Source organism: Excalfactoria chinensis, chromosome 1 (genome assembly GCF_039878825.1).
Source record: "Excalfactoria chinensis isolate bCotChi1 chromosome 1, bCotChi1.hap2, whole genome shotgun sequence".
Lineage (NCBI taxonomy): Eukaryota > Metazoa > Chordata > Aves > Galliformes > Phasianidae > Excalfactoria > Excalfactoria chinensis.
The window spans coordinates 20,935,867-20,956,651 of record NC_092825.1 but is presented as its reverse complement, the minus strand read 5'-3'; the positions used below and the strand labels follow the sequence as shown (position 1 = coordinate 20,956,651).

Here is a 20,785-nt window from a genome sequence, read left to right as displayed (position 1 = left end):
CTATGGGGAAGCTGAACTCAGAACACAAACCTCAAGCCAGTGCCTTAGTCATTAGCATACACGCCTTTGGCATTCCATATATTAGGAATTAAAAGCTGGTAGCAAACAGACACCATTATACTCAGAACATGGGATTGACACATGCAACTCAGGTAACTGTCAGTCGCTTAAGAATAAACAGCACAAATCCCAATTCCCTCCTGAGCCTGGTGTCATTTCTGTCTTTAAATGGAAACAATAGGATTACTTCACCTCTCCATTTTTCAAATACGTAGCAGACTGAACGGTATTCAGCAAGACTCCTTGAGGGCTCCAACTGAACTTGTATCTCAGAGGATTATCAGAGTGCTCTGGAGCTGGCAGGCCACCACAGAAAGAGGTGTAGGATACAACCTGTCAGATTTGTTCACAGGTGAGAAACAAGGAACAGATGACAGACACAGGGCAGAAACAGCACAGAGCAACCCTGCAGAATCCCCTTAAGTTCTTAAACTCTACTGAAGTTATTCCCCAACCAGGCCAAATTACAAGATTTGCTGTGGACAGGGAAATCAGAAAACTTCACTAAGTAACAGCATCAGTCTTTCTCATCGCACTGCCCATGAAATAGCAAAAGCTCCTGGGGCAAAGGCATCTTAAGTGATGGACTCTCACAAATTGGATAAGTTGACACCAAATTCCAAGCAGATGAAAAAAACTAAGGAGTCCATTACACACTGGTGTCATGTCCCAAAGTGGGCTGGTGTTAAAGGAACAGCATTACTAACAAAAACCCTGGCAGAAGCATGCGCAATCTGACAACCTTACCGTAGCACCAACTTCTTTTGCCTTGTCAATGCATTCCATTGCCAACATATGGTCAAGACCAGGATCCAAGCCTATTTCACTGATAACTGTGATACCAGCAGCCTCAACGCTAGAAGTAGCAGAAATTGACAAATGTCAGAACACTGACTACACAGGCCTTTTGTTCAGGAAATATGTCCAAGGGAGACCCAGAAAACTTTCCCCAAACTCTTCTCTGCCCCCTGTCTGAGGTTCATGGGGAAAAAACAGAAGCAGATATTAAAATCCAAAGGGTGCAACCATCTTAGAAATCATGATAGCCTTGTTTTCTTTTATTTTAATGTAACATCTAGAGTAGGCATGCACAACCTGTGGGTCGCATACTGCCCTGCCCAGCTCACCCTTCAGCTCCTGCCCTGTGCCATCATGGCGGTGGCTCTGCCTCACTGAGCAACCCAACCCAGCCAAGCACTCATTTCTCATAGTCACCAAACATAGGCATGTCCGGGCTGAAACCAGGACATGGGGAGGACACAGTGCAGTGCAAAATTTCATCAAAAATCTCTGACAGACATTTTGAGAACTCACAAAGGAGTTCACTTCCACTGAAGCAGAACAATCATTAGTTTCACAAAAATAAGGTCACAACAGCCCAATAGTTTTATGTTATTGTTGCTCCTTTTCTTTATGTTTTAATAAAAAATAACTTTTGTTGCTCATAGACATTAACTACATTTTAGATTTTACACACATCCCAAGACACTTCCTCTTCACTTAATGCAGCCTAGGCAAGCCAAAAGGTTGGACATGCATTATTTAAAGGATGGTAGAAAAAAACGAAATTCCCAAAAGCCACTTGGTGTGACATATTCTCCTGGACAGCACTATAACATGGGAAGGCAGTAATGCAAAAGGCATAACAGGGATAGTCACAACAGCCCTACACTAAGAGCTCCCACAGAGAGAGAGAGAGAGAGAGAGAGAGAGAGAGGGAGAGAGAGAGAAAGGTCTTTTTTCCTAAGTTTTAAGCACATGGGTTTTGTTGTTTTTTTTTTGTTTGGTTGTTTTTTGTGGTGGTGGTTTGGCAAAAAGCAAGAAAAAAAAACCAAAAGTGTTGCCTATTTCAAGCTCAGTTACCACACAAGCTGAGGTGATTTATTTAAAAACAATAATAATAAAAAACAAACAAACAAATACACTGTGTTTCAATAAAGCAGAAGGGGGTGTTTTTGTGGTTCAGGTTTTGGTTTTTTTTTGCTTGCTGGGGAGTGAGAGGAATGTGTTGGTATTTTTAGGCAAGAGTAACGTGACCTCTTGGTATCAAAGCAAGACGAGGAGGAGAGGTGCACAAGCCTCTCTCATCTCTGCAGCACTGGTTCTCTACACATCTAGCTTTCTGTTTTATCATTTACAGAAACACTGCACAATGGATTCCCATCCCACTTGAATTGACTCTTAAGTTCTTGTACTGCGACTCAGAGAAGCTCTATGCCAAAAACAACTTTCCCTTATATAGTAGAACAAAAGAAACATTAGAATAGTCAGAACTGTCACCAATTTAATACAGTAAGCCAAGAATGATTTTTTGTAAGCTGAAAACCTTACAAAAGATAGCAATCAAGCTTGCTGTCACTGATGGAACAGGATAGTCCAGCTCCTCCTTCAAAATAGGTTTGAGGGAAGAGGGCAAGGCACAGAAATGGGACATGCAGAACTATGTATTCCAGTGTTCAGAGCAGTAGCCTGATCAGACCAGGGCTGCAGATATAACTCACTGCAAACTTTTCATATTATGTCAGAAGCTACGCCAGAGAGATGCCCATAACCTACCTCTCCTGGAGCTCTTTCATGGCTGGTGTTAAGTAGCTGGCTGTTACCAAGTTCACTTTGTTCTTGATACATTTCTTAGCAACCAAAGGATGTACTGAGTAAGGGAGCAAACTACAAATTGAAAGAGAATTACTCAACGTAAAATCCAAACCAGTGACAAAACTGAAAGACTTTCGCCAATGCTTTTTCTATGCCAACAAAAAGTTCAAGTAAATGGAGAAGCCATCCCTGCCTTGTTCTCAGTAGTTCCACACCTATACAAGTAAAATGCTACCCTATCAGAGAAATGCTGTTGTATGACTCAGAATAGCATACAAACTAATATGGTATTAATTCTTCAGACAGTTTTTCTGTCATATTTCTCCTCATAAACAACAAACAAACAAAAAAACCTCTTTTCAATATCTTCTTAACAGGCAAGCTGAATAAGATTCATAACATCTTCTTACTCAAGAAGGCAGTGGCCAATTGTAACTATTTACATACAGGAATACAATCTCAGTTCCTATGTGATGAAATAATAATAAACATTACTTACATACATTTAATATTGCCACTTACATTCTATTAAAAGGTCTAATGCTGAGGGCATTCACACAACGGATTCTTTATACAGTTACCATGCTGACTTAAGTCAGTGAAGTAGGAGAAAGGAGCAGCATGACTTCAGGTTGGACCCATCCTATTTTACCCAGAATTCTGACCTGATCACAAGGTCGTGTTTCTTCACCAAAGAGGACAGCTTTTCCTCATCCTTTATAACATCCATATGAACTGAAGTAACACTGCTGTATTTTTTCGTCAGCTGTTCAAGTTGTTCCTTCATCACAGAAGCTGTTTTAAAAATAAAACGCCAAGTTACTCAAAGATGAAAACAAGTCCAAAGCATTCCCATGTATAACTGTTTTATATATGTTTATATATGCCACTTTCTCTCCAAAGAGAAGCTGCTGCATGGATGCTTTCTTTTCACTAAGAGCTGAAGAGAAAATAGGCATAAAGAACCTGTAAAGCAGTAAATTCTTTTTTATCAATTGCTAGTGTCAAGCCATGGTGAATACAACTCAAGAACTTAAAAACACCCTCAGAAATAAAGAGTGGTCTTATAACCAATTAGCATGACTGTGGATATACTTAAAAGTAACTAAAATTTAAGCTGATACCTTTTACCTATCAGCAGATCAATACAAATTATTCACATAAAACTAGAAGTCATCATCCTTCTTTGCTACTGATGAAGTAGGTAGGACATCTCCAAACCAGAACTGGTCTGGCTGAATGGGTCACTGGTACTTTTGGTTGGGCCGTTGTTATGTTTGCCTGGGCTGCAGAACTGTTTTTTTGTCTTTATTTTTTCCAGCACCACACATGGTAAGACTATTGTTTCAGTCTAAACAAGTCACCTTCTCCTGTACCAATAAAACCATCTGAAATTCTGGAGATGTCCAGAGTGTTAGTGTTACAATGAAACAGGTACATTTTTTTTGCTCTTGCTTTGAGTTTCCACTCATAGAAAAGCTATGGCTAGTGCATCTCAGTTTAATGGGATACTGTATTGGGCTGACTCTGGAGTGAAGACTGCAATGGAAAAATTACACATCCCAAACTGGCTTTGTATTAGTAACAACATGCTGAAAATCAAACATTTTCAATGAGAGTAACAACCATTTTAAGTCACTACACAGCACACTTTTTTTTCCAGTTTTATAAGCGATCACTTCTCTAACTCAGCCAAATAGCTTCAGAGCTGAAGTATTCAAGCAGTTCTTAATGGCAATAGCCATTTCCACAAATGTACTTGCTGAAAAGCAAGAAGCTGACTAGAAATCCAGAAGCAGAAAAAGTCCAAAGAGGAAAGCTTGCTTTGTATCACAGAGGTTTAAGTGAAAGAAGAAAACCTTCCCTAATTCTATGGTCTTGAAAGACACATAAGTCTCCAAACAGCTGAGTAACAGACTTCGCAGACAAACACATCACACCTAGAAAAGCCTACCCTACCTGCCATTCCACACAGCCAGATAGATCTGCATGAAGGAGTGTTTCAAAACCATCTCAGAGCATAACAAAATTCTTATTCATAGCCAAAACCAGCTTAACAGCATAAAAAAAACCACACAAATATTTCAAATCATTTACTATTTCTAACATCAAGCTTTTGCTTAGGCAAGATATGACTAAAAGGTCCATATTCAGTCCATGGCTTAGCCCTACAAACCCTCCAAGTACTGACATTATAAATAAAGGAGAAAAATCCAATCTGCACCTCTGCTTGTTCTTTTCCTTTTATCTCACTTGCACTGCCATCAGCACTCACCATTATAAGGAAATTAAAACTAAAAAAAGTGATCCAGGTTAAAAGCAGCAAATATTTGCTACATCTGACTTAATATGGCTAGCAACAATGCCAATCAAAAGCCTAAAGCAGCTTGGAAGGAAAAACATTTATTTCTAATTTCTCTGTAGGTTACATATGTAAACAGTAAACTTTTCACATGGATGTATCATTTTCAGATAAATTATCATCATCATCATCATAGTATCATAGTATCGTGCGAGTTGGAAGGGACCTTAGAGATCATCGAGTCCAACTCCCGGGACTCGAGCCCTCTGTGTAGCAGCGCAGCACTTCTACCACTTGCGCCACAGGGGGGATTCGAACCCGGGCCTCCAGTGTTGCAAGCAGCAATTCTACCTCTTATATGAATTCATATGAATTATATGAATTCAAAATGCTCAGAAAGTTACAAAATCCTTTTCTGTAGTGCATAATAGCAAAGGTTTTATAAATTCTCAGATTCATTTATTATTTATGAGAGAGACAGCCAAACCAGTTAGTTGGACTAAGTCCATATAACATATAGAAGATAATTTTTAAGTGGAAAACAAGAGAAGTCTTACATACCAATGGTGATGTCAACATCAGAATCTCTAGTGAGATATTCAAGTACAGGGCCAGAAACATAGCCAGAGCCAAGTACTAAAACTCTCTTCTTATTACCCATGCTCAGTGACTGGGCATACTCCCTAGGAGGTATGAAAGGCAGAATTAAAAACCACACAGAAGAAAGAAATGGTTATGCTGTTAGAACTAACAGAATAAGCATGTTTTAGTAAGTCTACAGACCAAGAGCTCTATTCAGACCAAGTCACTTTCATGGCCAGCTAACCCAAGACTGGTCAATCACTGCCTAGTACAGCTACCATTCTTTTACAGTCAAACTTCCAGTTTCATTCTTCTGTTATAACCAAAATCAAATCCATCAATGTCTCCACTGCTTCTCCAGTTCCTACTGGGTGCTCAACAAATTTTTCCTGTCTAAGTTGTGCAGGGCTGTCAGAAGGGGATTCCAGTCTTTACCTTGATTATTTTACAACACAGGTAACTGCTAATGGACATTAATTTACACTAGTGAAAGCACATTTTGGTTATGCTATACTGGGTTCATATTAGTCTATCATGGGAACATACAGAGATGAAAAAAACCCATCTAGGAAAATATCAATTAAGGAATTGTGTTTGTGGATAAAAAAAGGTTTGAAAATTACCTCTCTATTATTTTCCTAAATTTAAGTAGCTTTTCTGTTGACTTAGAGAACAAAGTGTGTTCGCATTGGATTTTGCATTTATTTTTGCCAGTCAGAATAGCGTAGGTCAGCAAATGCTTAAACATGCATTCAAAAATGCATAAATTATAGTTCTTTATGGTTATTCCCTTTTACCTCAAGTTTCCATTAAAACTAAAGTAAAAATAGTAAAAATGTTTGTTTAAGGAATTTCATCACTATACAGTTAAAAGCTATTGAGTAAATAACAATATTTGCTAGTTAAATAATTTTTGTTTTATTCTTTGAGAAAAGGAAGCTACTTATCGTCCTATTGTTTAACATGATTAAAGGGGTTATTTGGGGTTTTGTTTTTCTTACTGCATACTCTAAGAACAAATTTCAATTCATAGTTAGGAACTTCCAAGATGTAGATTTATTGCAAACTTCAAAAGTACATACAGAAGATCCTCAATTTCCCCTTTATCTACCAGGAGTTTACAGAGGCATACACTGCACTGTGGATTATGCCACAGAGAAAACCCTGACCCCTAGCTGACCAACTCTGCTTTGAGCTACTGTCCTCAGAAGAGGACCAACCTCATTTCCACTAAACAACGTTTGGCTCAGACTTTGTAGGGGCTCCGCGTGGTACCTGTAACTCAATTTTGGTTGTGATTTTTCAGTTCAAAAATGCCCAGAATAATGAAGGATTCTGTTGCAGCCTCTCAGAGCAATGCCAAAAAACAGTGGTATTGCATGGCCTAAAGCATGGCATGAAGCACAGTGGGATATCTAGGGGCACAAGGCCTCAAACAATAGTACTAAAAGACTATTCTGAGTGGACAGAGTTAAATCAATACCAAATCCACCTGTCTGAAGCACACTTCAGCCACCTGTATTTGTGAAGCCTGAATTAACCTCCAAAGGAATTCCTGATGTTCTATTTTCTCTTCCTCTACTTTCCTCTCAACCATTAAATTTGATCGAGACGCACCAATGTATCATCTGTTTAATCTACATAAATTATTACTAGAGGTTACTGCACATTTTGACCTTCCTACAAGTTTCACAATTAATATTTTTTTAATTTATTTAAATTATTATTTCACCTATTCACAGAAGGTGTTCCAAGCCCGTCATATCCTTTCATATGTCTAACCCATGGACTCTCCTCCTCCTACTTCCAATTCTAATAGAAGAACCTCTTCCACAACTATACTTTCTCAGGCAAAAGACTAAGAACTCCCCTCCACTGTTTACTAACTGAAAGTAGCAGTGACATGCAGAGCTTGGAACAACAGTGCTGACAAAGGGGAGACTTCCCTAATTAAAGAAATCTGGATTTTGCATAAAATTTCTTATCACACTTATTTAAAATTTTTCCAGTGTCCAGTTATCAACTGGATCAACTGTACTGGGATAGGCATAAACACAAGCTGTCAAATGACCCACCAGGAGTGGAAACAGAATTCCAGAAAACAACATCTCAGATTATTGCCAGCTCTATGTCGATCTCTGAACATTTAAAAGTAATACTTAATAAGTCCACGCTGTTAATGGGACATGCCATTGCAGTTGTGGGTGATGAATTGGTAGCAGATATGAAGCAAGTGAAAGTGATAAGATGGAGAAAAGTTGAGTAAATCAAACTTTTCCCACATTCTGATGGCACCCAGAACAGGATACAGCCTGGCTATCATTTGTTTGACATGGTCATGGACATTCAAAGGTATAAGCAATCAGTCTAAATAGAGCCCTCAGATACTAGACATAACGTAATACTGTTAGAGTAATAACAGAAGACACACGATTCCTAAAGGCTCTAGAGAAAAGCCTATCTTTAGCTAAACATCACACTTGAAGCAGTGAACTCCCCACTTTCATTTGCATTATTTCCCAAGTTTGCAAAATAAAGGGAGGGTAGTGTTAGCAGGTTTGGATTTCCTGATAACTAAGTGAGCAACACGAATGAACAACTGAACATCGCATGCAACACACAGGTCTACGGAAATATCAAAAATCTACCCAGAGAAAACCCTTGGGAAGTCTCCAGATTCTCAGGATAGTTCACACAAGACCATGCAAATGACTATGGAGAAAGCCAAAAAAACAGATCCCTGTGCTGCATAAGGAATAAGAAAATTTGTTAGAGACAGCTTCTTGAGGTAGTCTAGTATAGCACAGGATAAAAATAAATGTAATAAACCATAGCCTTTGGCAGGCAAACAGAATGTTACTTCAGGTGAAAAAAACACCTATATATAATTCATCATGCACAATTTAATAAGCAGACTTCCCAGAGTTCAAAAAGGAAATCTGGTACGTTTGGCAGACATGAGTCAACACACTGTCCTTTTAGTATGTGCTGGTGCATGCAGTGCTAAGCATCATGGCACTTGAGCTATACTTGAGGAAAACAGATTCAAGCTATAGTAGACAGCTTTTTCAGCCATTCCTTTCAAGGAACGGTATGTCAAATCCATTTTAAAATGTCAAGGAAGAAAAGAATACTGGCGTATGGTTATTTTCTGCCTCTGGTAAAAAATAATAGTCTTGATCACATCAGGAAGAGAAAAATGACAATTCAGTGTAAGTTACTAATAATCAGATGCACCCAAGACTGCATCAAGAGAGGGGTAGCAATCAGGAAGAGGGAGGTGATTGCCCCCTCTACTCTGCCTTTATGAGGCCCCATCTGGATACCCACTCAGTACCAGAGGGATGTGGAGCTATTGGAGTGGGTCCAGAGGAGACCACAAAGATGATCAAAGGATTGGAGCACCTCCCCTATGAAGAAATGTTGAGGGAGTTGGACTTATTCAGTTTAGAAAAGGCTCCAGGGAGACCTCACTATTGCCTTTCAGTACTTGAGGGGAGCTTATAAGCAGGAGGGAGACAAACTTTTTACAATATCTGATAGTGGCAGTTCAGGTAAGATGTCAGGAAGAAATTCTTTACCCAGAGGGTGGTGAGGCACAAGCACTGGTTGTCCAGAGAAGTTGTGGATGCCCCACCCCTGGAGGTGTTCAAGGCCAGGTTGAATGGGGCCCTGAGCAGCCTGACCTGGTGAGTGGCAGGCCTGCCCATAGCAGGGAGGTTAGAACTAGAAGATCTTTAAGGTCCCTTACCCCTGCCCAACCCACGCCAGTCTATAATTCTGTCATTTTAATGATTTAGACAGGGTGCATCAAAGAAGAAGGAAATCAACAAGCTAGAAGACAGTGAGTGCAATATAAAAGCTGTCCAGAAAAAGACAAGAAAATAAACTGTCAAAGGGGAAACAGAATGCAGACAAGCTTATTTACAATTCCAAACCAAACTTTAAGAAGCTATACAATACCTGCTCTCCCTCAATTTCTGGATATATTCATACTTAGCTGTCAGTGAGCCATTGGATGCAATCACTGCCTAGAAATAAATGAAACAAAGTTTGAGGAACTTTTGTATCTGTATTTTAAAGAAGAGGAAGACAAGCAGTCAGCCAAGCTGCAAAACTTACATCTCGAACAACAGGTGAGTAATTCTGGTTTTCAAGAGGTTCTGAGCCTTCTGATAATAACTGTGAAGATAAGTTTTTGCAAAGCAGACTGTTTTATTTCCCATAGTAATTTTTTTCAGAGTCAAATATCAAGATTTTAAGCACCATTTAAATGCATGCAACCATGTCAGAATCTACTAAATCTAAAATTATCCCAGCCCTGATCAGTGTCTTTTGACTTTCCAGAAAATTCAAACGATGGTATTGCTGTGATTGTTGAGTACCTAAAAAAAAAACCTCAGATTTCAAAACCTACTGCAGCAAAGTCCATAAACAATGGTCAAAGTATTATGTGCACATCCCTAAGATATCTATGTTCTTAATTTCTTGTTCACATGTCGATTTTTGCAAGTATTGCCTCAAGATTTAGAAAGCTTGTTTTTAAAACAAAGTCTGTTGTGTTCTACAGCAGATTTCTTTTAAATGTATACAGGAGACCAGAAAAGCAACAAACCAGCAGGCTAAAGTCCAAGCTTTTACCTTCTTGTTGCATACAAAAGATCTTACCATCTCTTCAATATATGGGAAAAGCATGTCACCAAAGTATTCTGTTGCTTCTATAGGAAGCTGTGCCGGCAGATTATCAATGGAACACATCAGAATACCAGAGCCTTCAACACTGAAAGAGAGAATACAGCTCCTCTAAACAACTTCTCTTTCATACTTGTAATATCCCATCTTTCAGAATTCTTTTCAGTGCATGATTTTCAATACATTGTTTCACTGTACAAAGTACAAAGGAATGCAATCTGAACTAAAGGCTATCTCACCTGTCATGAATAATATGCTGATCAGCATCATACATACAAAACGGACTGTCAATCGTTGTACACTCCGTCATAAATTCTATAGATCCTCCAGTGTCTGCTGAAATGTCACATATTGCCAAAAGTCTAAAGATCAAACAAAAGAATACCATCTGAATTACAAACAAATTAAAATGAGAAGAATTATCAATGTTATATCAATTTTAAACAAATTATTCAAACATTGATGTCCAAGAAACATAAACGAAACTTGAAGTCATCATAAAATTTCCATTTGTATCAATAGGATACAAATTTCAACCATAACTTTTCAAAAAACCAGAAAAATCCATTCATCTGTCATTTTTTTTCTGTGACGTGCTGCAAACACCTCCTGCTCACTATCCACCTACTAGTTCCCTCACGCTTGCCACTGGGCAATCCTGTGCTACAATAACTTCATCATCATGAGAGGAAATGGAATGGGATGGCTACCTCCTCTCAGCAGACATCTGGCACTGGTGGTACATTCATAAGCTTAACAAATAATCTGTGCCTCCACTCAGTGTTAATTTTTAAACTCTATTTGTTCAGCGTCAGGAGGAAACGTCATCACTGGGCAAACAGGCAAAAACCTACTCCCTTACCAGTATACATATCCATATGCTTACAAAACACATCTCTGGGTTATTACAGCATTGGCTGGGCTAGAAAGAGTGAGCTCCTACCCACAATGAAAGGAGTATAAGCCTGCATTTACATTTCATCCTTAAAGCTGGTTGAGAAGCCAGGCCAGGCTTTGAGCAACCTATTTTAGAGGGAGGTGTCCCTGCCCATAGCAGGGGATTGAAATTAGATGATCTTAAAGATCCCTTCCAACCCATACCATTCTATGATTTTATGATTCTTAGCATTCCAGCTACTTGCTGCAGAAGTCAGAGCAGGTAAGGAACAGTTATTGAACTTGTACAAGCCAAATGAGAGAACAGGAAGAAGCCCTTCATCCAACTAGTTCTGTTCATGCATAGACATCTCTAGCAATAGTGGTGCAGTAGGTACAAATCTCAGATGCCAGTCTTTGCATTCTGCTTACATTTTGCACAAGGATCAAGAGCAGAACAACCTTTGCGGAAATACAGACAATACCTGTCAGTCATTTGCACTGTGATATTTTCAGAAACTCCAAATTGTGAAAAAAAAGACTGCAAATCACAGAAAAAAACAAAAGCAGAATCAATGGGGAATTTTGCAGCGTGTAAGAGAAACAAAATCATTTGTCATACTGTCATGAATCTGCTTAGCATTATGATTTAATCATGGTACTGAAGAACAGCTACAACTGAAATGAGGTATCTTACTTGTGTGGTAACTCAGGACAGCCCTCAGGTGCATCAGCAGCAGATTTAACTGGCACCAGTAGCTTCTGAGCATCCTGTCGACTTAACAAGCGAGGAGTATTTTGTTCCCAGTATATGCCATTAATTAAACAAGTTGTGTAGGGTGCAATCTGCAAAGAAAGTTACAGAAGTCTGGTGTTCTCATTTAAGCAACAGAAGAAGTTGAAGCTCCCTGGTCTGAAGTATTAAATCAACAGATACACAGTGGAGTAGTAACTACCAAGTTCCTGTTAAAAATCTTTCATAAATGCTGGAAAGGATGCTCACATCAGTGTTAAAGCGAGAAGTGTAAAGTTCTGGATGTTTTTCATAGTCTGCTGGATCATACATTCCATCATGCTTCCTTACAAGATGATGGTGACGACTTAACACTGTCCCATAGACTTTTCTGAGGTCTGAAGCAAAAAAAAACAACAAACAATAACAGCGATAATTAGCTGATATACTTGTACAAAAACGGTTTGAATGTTTTTAATCACATTTATTGCCGCAGCCTACCTCCAGATCGGGAAACTTCCTTTAACTCATGTGGTTCCACAAACTCACATGGCAGGGCATTGAACATTTCTTGGGCACCCTGTAAAGCAAAAGTGGAATTCAGGATGAGGAAAGAATATAGGGACTGTATTACGCTGCTCATTGGGACTAAGAAAAGAGATAGAAAAATGACAAAGATCTGTCACAGGCAGTGATTTTCCTTTATAGCTGGAGCCTTATTATATGATCTCTGTTGACAAAATCAGGGCTGAGTCTTTTTCCCCAAATCCTAGATAACAAATCCAGCACTTGTAAGCCAAGTCAGTATTACTGAAATAGATATAAAAAGACAACAAGTATTAGAATAGGTATTTCTCTTCTCACAGTTTAATGGACTGACTCAACAACCTTTGTGAGCCCAGAGGGAAGAGTGGAAGACAAAAGTCATGCAGGTGCAAAAAAGGAGAAAGGAGGAGTGAGGTTTAACCTATTATTCATGGCACAAAGTTAGCATAATTAGTCATGTCAAGCACGATCTCATGCTAAAGATCTTAGAGTACTTAAAAATCTTCGACACATTAAAACACGCATGTCCAACTGTGGCCCAAGAGCTGCATGTGCCCTGGCAAGGCTTGCAGTGCAATCCACACACTGCCCCATGCCATCATGGCAGCAGGGGGTCACACACCCATCACTCAGCAACAACCAAACATCAGTGCACTATTAACCCTATCTGGGCTGAAACCAGGATAAGGAGAGGGAACAGTGCAGTGCTAATTCAAGTAATAATTTTATGTATTTTGATACAATGGCTAAGCACTGTTCTGTGAACAGCAAAAAACATGTAGCTGTGCTTTCCATTGTGATAAAGGAATCTAAGAACAAGTCTGAAGATTACAACCAAGATTACAAGGATTGATAATATTTTGTCATTATTTGCAACTCCATTCTTAGTCAGCATAAATAAACAGCCTGCAAATTTTCAAATGCAATGTACAGAGTTGCAGCCAGACATTCAATTCAAAAATCTGATCATGTCTCTCCATCAGACTTTCCTAAGCCTTGTCTTAACAGTGAGAAATACCTCTCACTTCACAGTCACCTTTTACTCACATCATTGTTTTTTGGCAGTATGTGTGTTTGTGAACAACTGTGTTCAAGGATGAAGCAAAGGAAAAGTGAAATTTCATCAGAAATCACTAATGACACCTCAGGCACTCACTGAGAATGGAAACCATTGCAATTCAATGACGTGGTATTTTCACAAAAACAGGGTCGCATATGTCACTGTTTTTGTGGTTTTGTTGCTCTCCTTTTTTATGTTTTAATAAAAAACATTAAAATATTTTGTTACTTATATGCATTAACTATATTATGTATTTTACAAATCTACATTATATATATGCCTATTAATACTAATTATTATATATTCATATGTATTTATCTTATATTTTAGAGGGCAGCTCCAGAAGTAATGCCTTCTATTTTATTATGTTGGCCCAAGTCAAAGGTGGATGTTGGTAGTATGGCAGTAGAGGCTGAACCTTCCCACCAGCATCCCGTTACATGCTGCTGCCATGTGACAGATGGCAGCAAAGGGACAGCCTAACAGATGACATCTGGCATGGAAGTGCATACAGAGCAAAGGTGTGTCATTGAATTGCTTCATGCAGAAAAATGGTACCCACTGACATTCATGCTTGCTGAACACTGATGGAGACCAACCAGTGGATGTGAGCACAGTGAGGTGGTGAGTGATGAGTTTCAGCAGTGGTGACAGTGACAGCGGGTCACCTCCACTGGTACAGGTTTTAATGGGTGTGACGTGCAGGCTCCTGTTTATCACCAATGAAAAGGCACAGCTGATGGTGGTGACTATGCTGAAAAATGGTGTTTTGTAGCAGATAACTTGCTCTATCAAACAGTGTTATTCTATTTATTTGTATATGCTGTAGTTTCCAAGGAAATGTATACGATGCATTACTTTTGGAGTGACCTACATATATGTTGCCCAAGACAATTCCTCTTCACTCAGTGTGGCCTAGGCAAGCCAAAAGGTTGAATGCCCATGCATTAAAACCTGAAGTCTAAGCAAACAAAACCAATCCATCTTAACACATTTAACCCAACTCATCAAATGCCAAGATGTAATGTAATGTTTCAGTTCAGAGACAGAATTGTTACCTTAGACACATTACCAGTGCCAGTAAACACAAATGTCAAGGGCCCAACTGACTTTGGCATCAGTCCCAGTGAAATTTCATATCCAGCATCTCGTACTGCCTGCACAGCCTGACTGCTATTCCTGTAGTTATGTGCCATCCCAATGTGCTGAAATCAAAGGCACAAAGACATCAGTCCTTATTCAAATACTGATGATGCTTGAACGTTATTTTTCCAAAGAAAAAAACATATGTACTCTTACCATGAAGGGAGTGTGATGTCCCAGGGCTAAAAATCGTAATCCCAATCCATGCAAAATGTTGATCATTCCTATTGTGTTAATTACGAATACACACAGTTAGAAACTGCAGAGGATGACTGAAGTCTAAAATCATCCCAAATATTTTTGCCTGTGATTTAATAGTTTCCTTATAAAGAAAATGTACATAACACCAGGGAAGAAGAAATTCAATATCAGGCCATGACCTTGGCCAAGACGATGCATTCCATCACGGTTTAATACTTGGATATCCTTCTGTTGGATGTATACAGCTCACTAGATTCCAAAAAGAGGTAACAGAGTTTCCTGAAGAAACACAATTGCAGTTCAGCAGAAAGGAATGAGAACCACACCTCACAAAAATCAGTGTAGATGGGTAACAGTGATAAACAGAAGCTGTTCAAAGCCACGGAACTGTCAGCTGCAATATCTTTCAAAGGTCTGTGCAGTTGACCTCGATATGTTGTCTGCCTCAGGTTAGTTGAACAGATGAATGGGACTTGAATATAAGCAGTAGATCTGCCAGGAATCCACGGGACTATTTGACTTGTAGTCTCATCAAAAGGAGGCAGCACAAAACAGAAAGGAAAAAGGTCTTAAAAGCAGCATAGCAGTTACAATGCATTCCAAAGCCCCAGCTTTCAGAAATGTAAAGAACCAGAAATATTACAGGAATTTATTGTTTCAATTGTTGCACAATTGTTTTTGCGCACTATACCTGCTACACCAGCCCACTTTCCAAAGGCCACAACTCGCATTCCTTTATGATCAACCATTTTTTCATAGTCAAACAGTCGAACTTCCTGGAAACACACAGCAAATCGAGTATTAAAATTTTCAGTGAATGCAGAGTCAGCGGCACGTTGCATTCCTAGAAATTACCTTTTCATACACCTCTGACACCTTTCCTGGTATAGGCTGATGGGAATATACAAGAGAGGCAGAACAAGATTTAAGAATAAAATGTAAAAACTAAATTGAATTCACGTTGTAAAGAATCTCTGCATTTCATTCTCACTCTTGGCACACAGCTCCCCAATGGGCCACTCTAGCTGCTGCAGATCACATCCCCAGCCAAGAAGCTGCTCTTTTCTCTGCCCAAATTGGCTGGCTTCCTCAGTTAGGATCTATAACGCCCACAGATCTTTGTGCTCACATAGCATGAACATTTCTCAAGTACACTACGGTCACAACTTGTCTGCCATATTCACAAAAATGCATTTAGCAGTTCAAGCTGTAGATCCTGAGTAAGAAATACTCAGCTCCAAGAATGGTTCCCATGAGCTATCTACAAATATACACACTGAAATCAACCATATGAGGCAGCCTTCTAACAGGCTTCAGGATCAAGCTCAGTTTGAGTTCAGTGCTAACAGTCACCAGCCCTTGTTTTGACAGCATTTACCTGTTTCAGAATCTCATCCAAAAGGGGCATGTTTGCCTCTTGGGCTTTAATGGTGTGCGAGAAGAAGGCATAGTTCTTCTTAGGGATTAACTTGCCCTCTGGAGGTCTCTTCACGCCCACTATCAGAGAAGCCTCAGAAATATCTTCCTGAATAATACCGCCTGCTTTGATGTAGTCCTACACAAAACAAAAATCAATTATTTCTTTCTGGTTGTTCATCTATTTTTAGCATATACTTAGATCACAGCACAAAAGCAACTTCAGAGCACAAACAGAAAATTCTACAAAGTAAAGGCAAGTTACTGCCCATGGTACAATTATAAACCTCACTATCAAAAGAAGTATCAAATTGAATTTCCATGTTACTATCCTATTACATCAAGCCAAAACATACATATTAACAAAATAATTCACCTTAAATCTACAAACTATGAAGAAAGTACTTTACTGTGTTCAGTTATCTGGTGGCACTGCAGTAGCAAACAGCCCTTTGCAATGTTTTGAAATACTTGGAAGTAAGTTTAGAGAGATGTGACAAAAAAGCCGGATGACATGTGATTTTAAAACATATTAGGCTAAGCCCATGCTGAATGTCTTTTCCATATGGAAAATCTATTTTTTGCTCTTTCTTATCTCAAAAATCTATTGAAATTCGAGCTTACTTGTGTTTCTAATGTGATCATGCTTTGATGAAAGCCAGAACTGTGCCTTAATTAAAAGGTGATATGAGCTAGAGATCACTAATTCCCTACTTACGTTTCAGTTTTCATCTGTTGGCTCAGATACCTCAGGCCAAAATAGTTTCAGTCCTGAAGCTCACAGAGTCAAAGGAAAGAAAACTCTCCCCCAGGAGCACCCAGCACTTCTTTGGTGTGCTTTTTCTCTATACTAGGACAACTTCGGTATAACAACACAATGGGTAAAACATTTCCACGTGTACAACCTTTGAATGTTAGTTCTCCTGTACTATGCTTAATAACTGAGCCATGATTCTGCTCATCTGACTCAGGACGGGACCTCACCTTTTCATGGATGGCTCTCCGGTTCGATGGCTGCACCAGCACTTTGTAACCCATCTGTGTCAGCTCCTTGACATGCCTGGGTGCCAGCGGAGCTCTGCGTTCCCATGCACTGACATCTTCCCTCCTGATAGCCAGCACGGGCTTGTGGTGGTGCCAGTACCCAGCAGGGCGGAATGCACACCTATTGCCTGTGTGGCTAAAGGCTCGCAACATGGTGAGGCCTGATGGTGATGCAGAGACAAAGCAGTAAAATAGTACATCTAGACAGATCTTTCAAACAGTGCAAAAGTTCTGGTCTCCTTTAATGTCTGCTGTAAAACACAAATCAGGAAGCTCGTACTCTAGTTACACACTACTTTTGTAGGACAGGAATTTAATCTTGCATTCCTAGATGACACCAAGCCTGCGAGTACTTTGATTCATCTCCAGTTGGTGAGGCAGCCTTATAGAAACAAGCTGTACTACTGCAAAGGAAGGTTTTTAGCATGTTCAACATAACAACTCCTTCATTACAACCTCTCCTCATAAAAAATGCTGGACACTTAAAAACACCAATATATCTGCCAGCATAAATGTGCAAACACCAGCTGCTTGTCAAAGCTTGCACCAACAATGGTAAGCAACATGGAAAGAAAGCAAAACACAGCAGGCAACCAGGTGGTTAGAAGAGAAAGTCCAATATGTATAAGCAATGTTCACTATGTTTACTCAACTAATTCTGGCACAAGCTGGAAGAAACGAAGATAAGAAAGTAGCAGTAACCATCTGCTCAGCAGTGTAGATGCGGCCGGCGGCAGCAGGCTTTCTTCCCAACCAAAAGTGTATGCAAAGTGGAAAAACTTCATTATGGGAGACCCATGGCAGATTATTACCCTTTATTTCCTCTCTTTTGCATTCCCCTATGCTGCTGTTTAGCTCTGCTGTTAATGGCAAGTGTTCTGCATCCTGGCACCAGGCAGCCAGGGGATTCAGTTGTTAGTGTGATTGAAATAGTGGCTCTAAAGATGTGAATTTCACTTCCAGAGCAGTTTTAACTGGCGGAAATAAATACACAAAGCTCTGCTATCCCACTCACTTGGAAAATCCCTTTTGTCCTCCTGCCGCAATCCTGTACAATCTCTATCCCTAATCCTCTGAAGGTCCCATCCAGCTCCATGCCGGCCGAGCAGAAGCAAAGGGAAGCGGGGCAGGAAGCAGGAGCTGCCGAGAGCCGCGGCAGGCCTGGGGCTGGCACTCACACCGCTGCTCTGAGCAGGGAGCACACACCGCTGCGGGGTCAGCCCGGCACCAGTACGCACGGTGCGGCGTGCCCTCCCGCAGGTTCGGGCTGCACCCAGATTAAAGCAGAGCCGAGATTAAAGCCGCACGGAGAGACAGAGCGAGGCCGAAAATAAAAGAAAGACAGAAACGAGCAGAAAATCGGAGGAAGAAATAAAAAGCCACACGCAGCAGCCACGCGCGCGATGACGGCCCACATTCCCAGCCGGGGGGATGTCGATGCCACGGCCGCTTCCGCCCGCAGCCCCGAAGCCGCCGAGACAACGTGCCGCGCACCTGCCGCAGTGCCAAGGAACCCCGCGAGCCGACGGACGGGCAGCGGGCCGCGCTCACGCCGCGGGGACCTACCTCGGAGCCGCGGGAGGCCCGGCTCAGCTCGGCTCCCTCCTGCCGACGCCCGCACGGCAGCCAACCGCCGGCCGCCCTCCGGCTACACCCTCAGCCGGCCGCCAACCGGCAGCGCCCGCGGCACGGCGTCACGGAGCCCGCCGGCAACGCCTCCCCGACGCCCCCCGGGTCCTGGAAGGCGCGGCCCGGTCCGGCCCGGCTCGGTCTGCAGGATTTGAGGCGGCCGGACGCCGGGATGGGTCGCGTCGCTCCTCCGGAGTGCCACGGCGTCTCCTGCTTACGATCAAAGTTCCCGCGTGTGGCGAGCGGAGCGCCGTGCGGTTTTGTGTCTGCGGCGGGAAGCGAGGCCTGGGCGCGGCGGCACCGCAGCCGTGAGGTGAAGGTCGCGGCTGCGGGTCGGGAGCGCTGTGGCCTGTGGGGAGCGAAAGCAAAAGCAGAGCCAGGCCGGGCAGGAGGAGCCTTCCGCTGAGGGACGTGCGGCCTGCGGACCGCGCCTGGGCGGCTCTCCAGGCACAGGGGCAACTGCTGCCGTCGGTCTGAGCTCTCAGGTTTGAGGCTCCTGCCGAGAGCCGAACGAGATGTGGAAGACCCCCTGCGTCCCGAGGGGAATGTCAGCGACTGCCCCCTCCTCTCACAACGTTTTACAGCTAAATCAAAAGTCAACAGGCAGCAGAGGAGGATGAAAGGAGATAAGGACAGAAGGGGAGGAGCTGGGCTTTCACAGGCCAGGTGGTGAACGTGAGGGAATGGGACCTGCAGTGGATCTGCAGAGGTTTTGAGAGCTGAAGGCTGCAGTAGAATGGACAGAATCAGTGGGTTATGGTGTATAAGCACAAAGTCTTTCTTGTCACTCATACTCCTCCCTGTCCTTGACCTCAAGGTACAGAACTTTCTACCTTGTCCTTCATCTTCATGCAGGAACTTCTTCCCTTTTTGTTGCTGGAGAGCGACATGACCTCCTCCTGCTAAGTCCTGGACCTTTCTTTAGTCCATCTCTCTGAGCTATGAGGCCAGCAGAAGCTCCTGTGTCTCCTGTGCTCTGTGGGACAACACCCATCACAGTGGGTAGGGGCTGGGTCCCTCAGTGTGAAGAAGTGCCAGAGGAGCACTGGCTAGAAGGGCTGTAAAGGCAGTGTACTGGGGAACCTCCTGCCACGATAAGGGAACTAATTGCTCTTGTATACCAACCAAATGGAAACTGAAAACTCTATAAGAAAACCAGCAGTAAGTGACTTTCAAGATCAGAAAAGAGGTCTACAAGATGAAGTTTGTGACTCTGCCATGGAGTGCAAACTGCCTCACGTTTATTGGGGTCAGAGGAGGAAGCCATCCTCATCTACAAAGATCAGCTTGGGGGAGAAGCCAAGACTCCAAAACCAGCTCCTGCACATGACATTATTAAAAACATGTTCCTCGGTTTCATATGGATTTCGAGGATGCAAATGGATTTGGAATAGGTTTGTCAGTCAGTAAGAGAAACAAAGAATTGCATGTTCCCTTTGAGGCCAAGAAACACTGAGACACAATGAGCATTTTTCTATTTGAAGAGGTTTTATTGCTACTATCTAAGATATTTTGGAGAGGTTGTCTTTGAGTAAAATGTTAGAGGCTTTCTACAGTAGTTTTTATGGGTTGAGTGTCTAATTATTTCTCAGTTCTCTTCTAAGTTTCACAGATAGGAATCTCAAATCATAGAAAGATTAAACCCACAACGTGCTCTGTCTTGCACTGGAGTTCCCCAGGCTTGAGATGGGAGCTCAACCTCGTGCTGCGTGAAAATGCATGAAGAAAGGTACGTACAAAAACCAAGCAGGAGTCATCCTGGCTGCTTAGCCAAACTACGCCAGAACCTAACAAGTCTGTAAGGGAGCTAAAAGCTGTCAGTTGGGAACTCTGGGAATACACAGCCCCTTGCTAGGTCGGGTCTGCCTTTCCAAAGGAAATGACACACAGGTTGTCCCCTTGTTCC

At 41.6% G+C, this 20,785-nt stretch overlaps 1 protein-coding gene across 2 annotated transcripts in view; it reads right to left on the bottom strand.

The window, feature by feature from the left end:
• AASS (aminoadipate-semialdehyde synthase) overlaps positions 1-18,952 on the bottom strand; it is a 29,583-nt gene extending 10,631 nt beyond the window's left edge. Inside the window, exons 1-18 of one of the 2 annotated variants that reach the window (XM_072334239.1) lie at positions 18,817-18,952; positions 17,191-17,411; positions 16,169-16,345; positions 15,482-15,566; positions 14,746-14,813; positions 14,505-14,651; positions 12,342-12,420; positions 12,111-12,238; positions 11,805-11,953; positions 10,471-10,593; positions 10,208-10,319; positions 9,662-9,721; positions 9,503-9,570; positions 5,519-5,640; positions 3,321-3,450; positions 2,617-2,727; positions 808-916; positions 253-393 (exon numbers count right to left, since the gene is read on the bottom strand). In XM_072334239.1, the coding sequence (XP_072190340.1) occupies positions 253-393; positions 808-916; positions 2,617-2,727; positions 3,321-3,450; positions 5,519-5,640; positions 9,503-9,570; positions 9,662-9,721; positions 10,208-10,319; positions 10,471-10,593; positions 11,805-11,953; positions 12,111-12,238; positions 12,342-12,420; positions 14,505-14,651; positions 14,746-14,813; positions 15,482-15,566; positions 16,169-16,345; positions 17,191-17,403 (2,022 nt within the window). In that variant the 5' untranslated portion in view covers positions 17,404-17,411; positions 18,817-18,952. Of the gene's footprint in view, positions 1-252; positions 394-807; positions 917-2,616; positions 2,728-3,320; positions 3,451-5,518; positions 5,641-9,502; positions 9,571-9,661; positions 9,722-10,207; positions 10,320-10,470; positions 10,594-11,804; positions 11,954-12,110; positions 12,239-12,341; positions 12,421-14,504; positions 14,652-14,745; positions 14,814-15,481; positions 15,567-16,168; positions 16,346-17,190; positions 17,538-18,816 lie in introns of those variants that run through there. The other variant, XM_072334250.1, reaches the window with a different exon arrangement.
• Between the last annotated feature and the right edge of the window lie 1,833 nt (positions 18,953-20,785).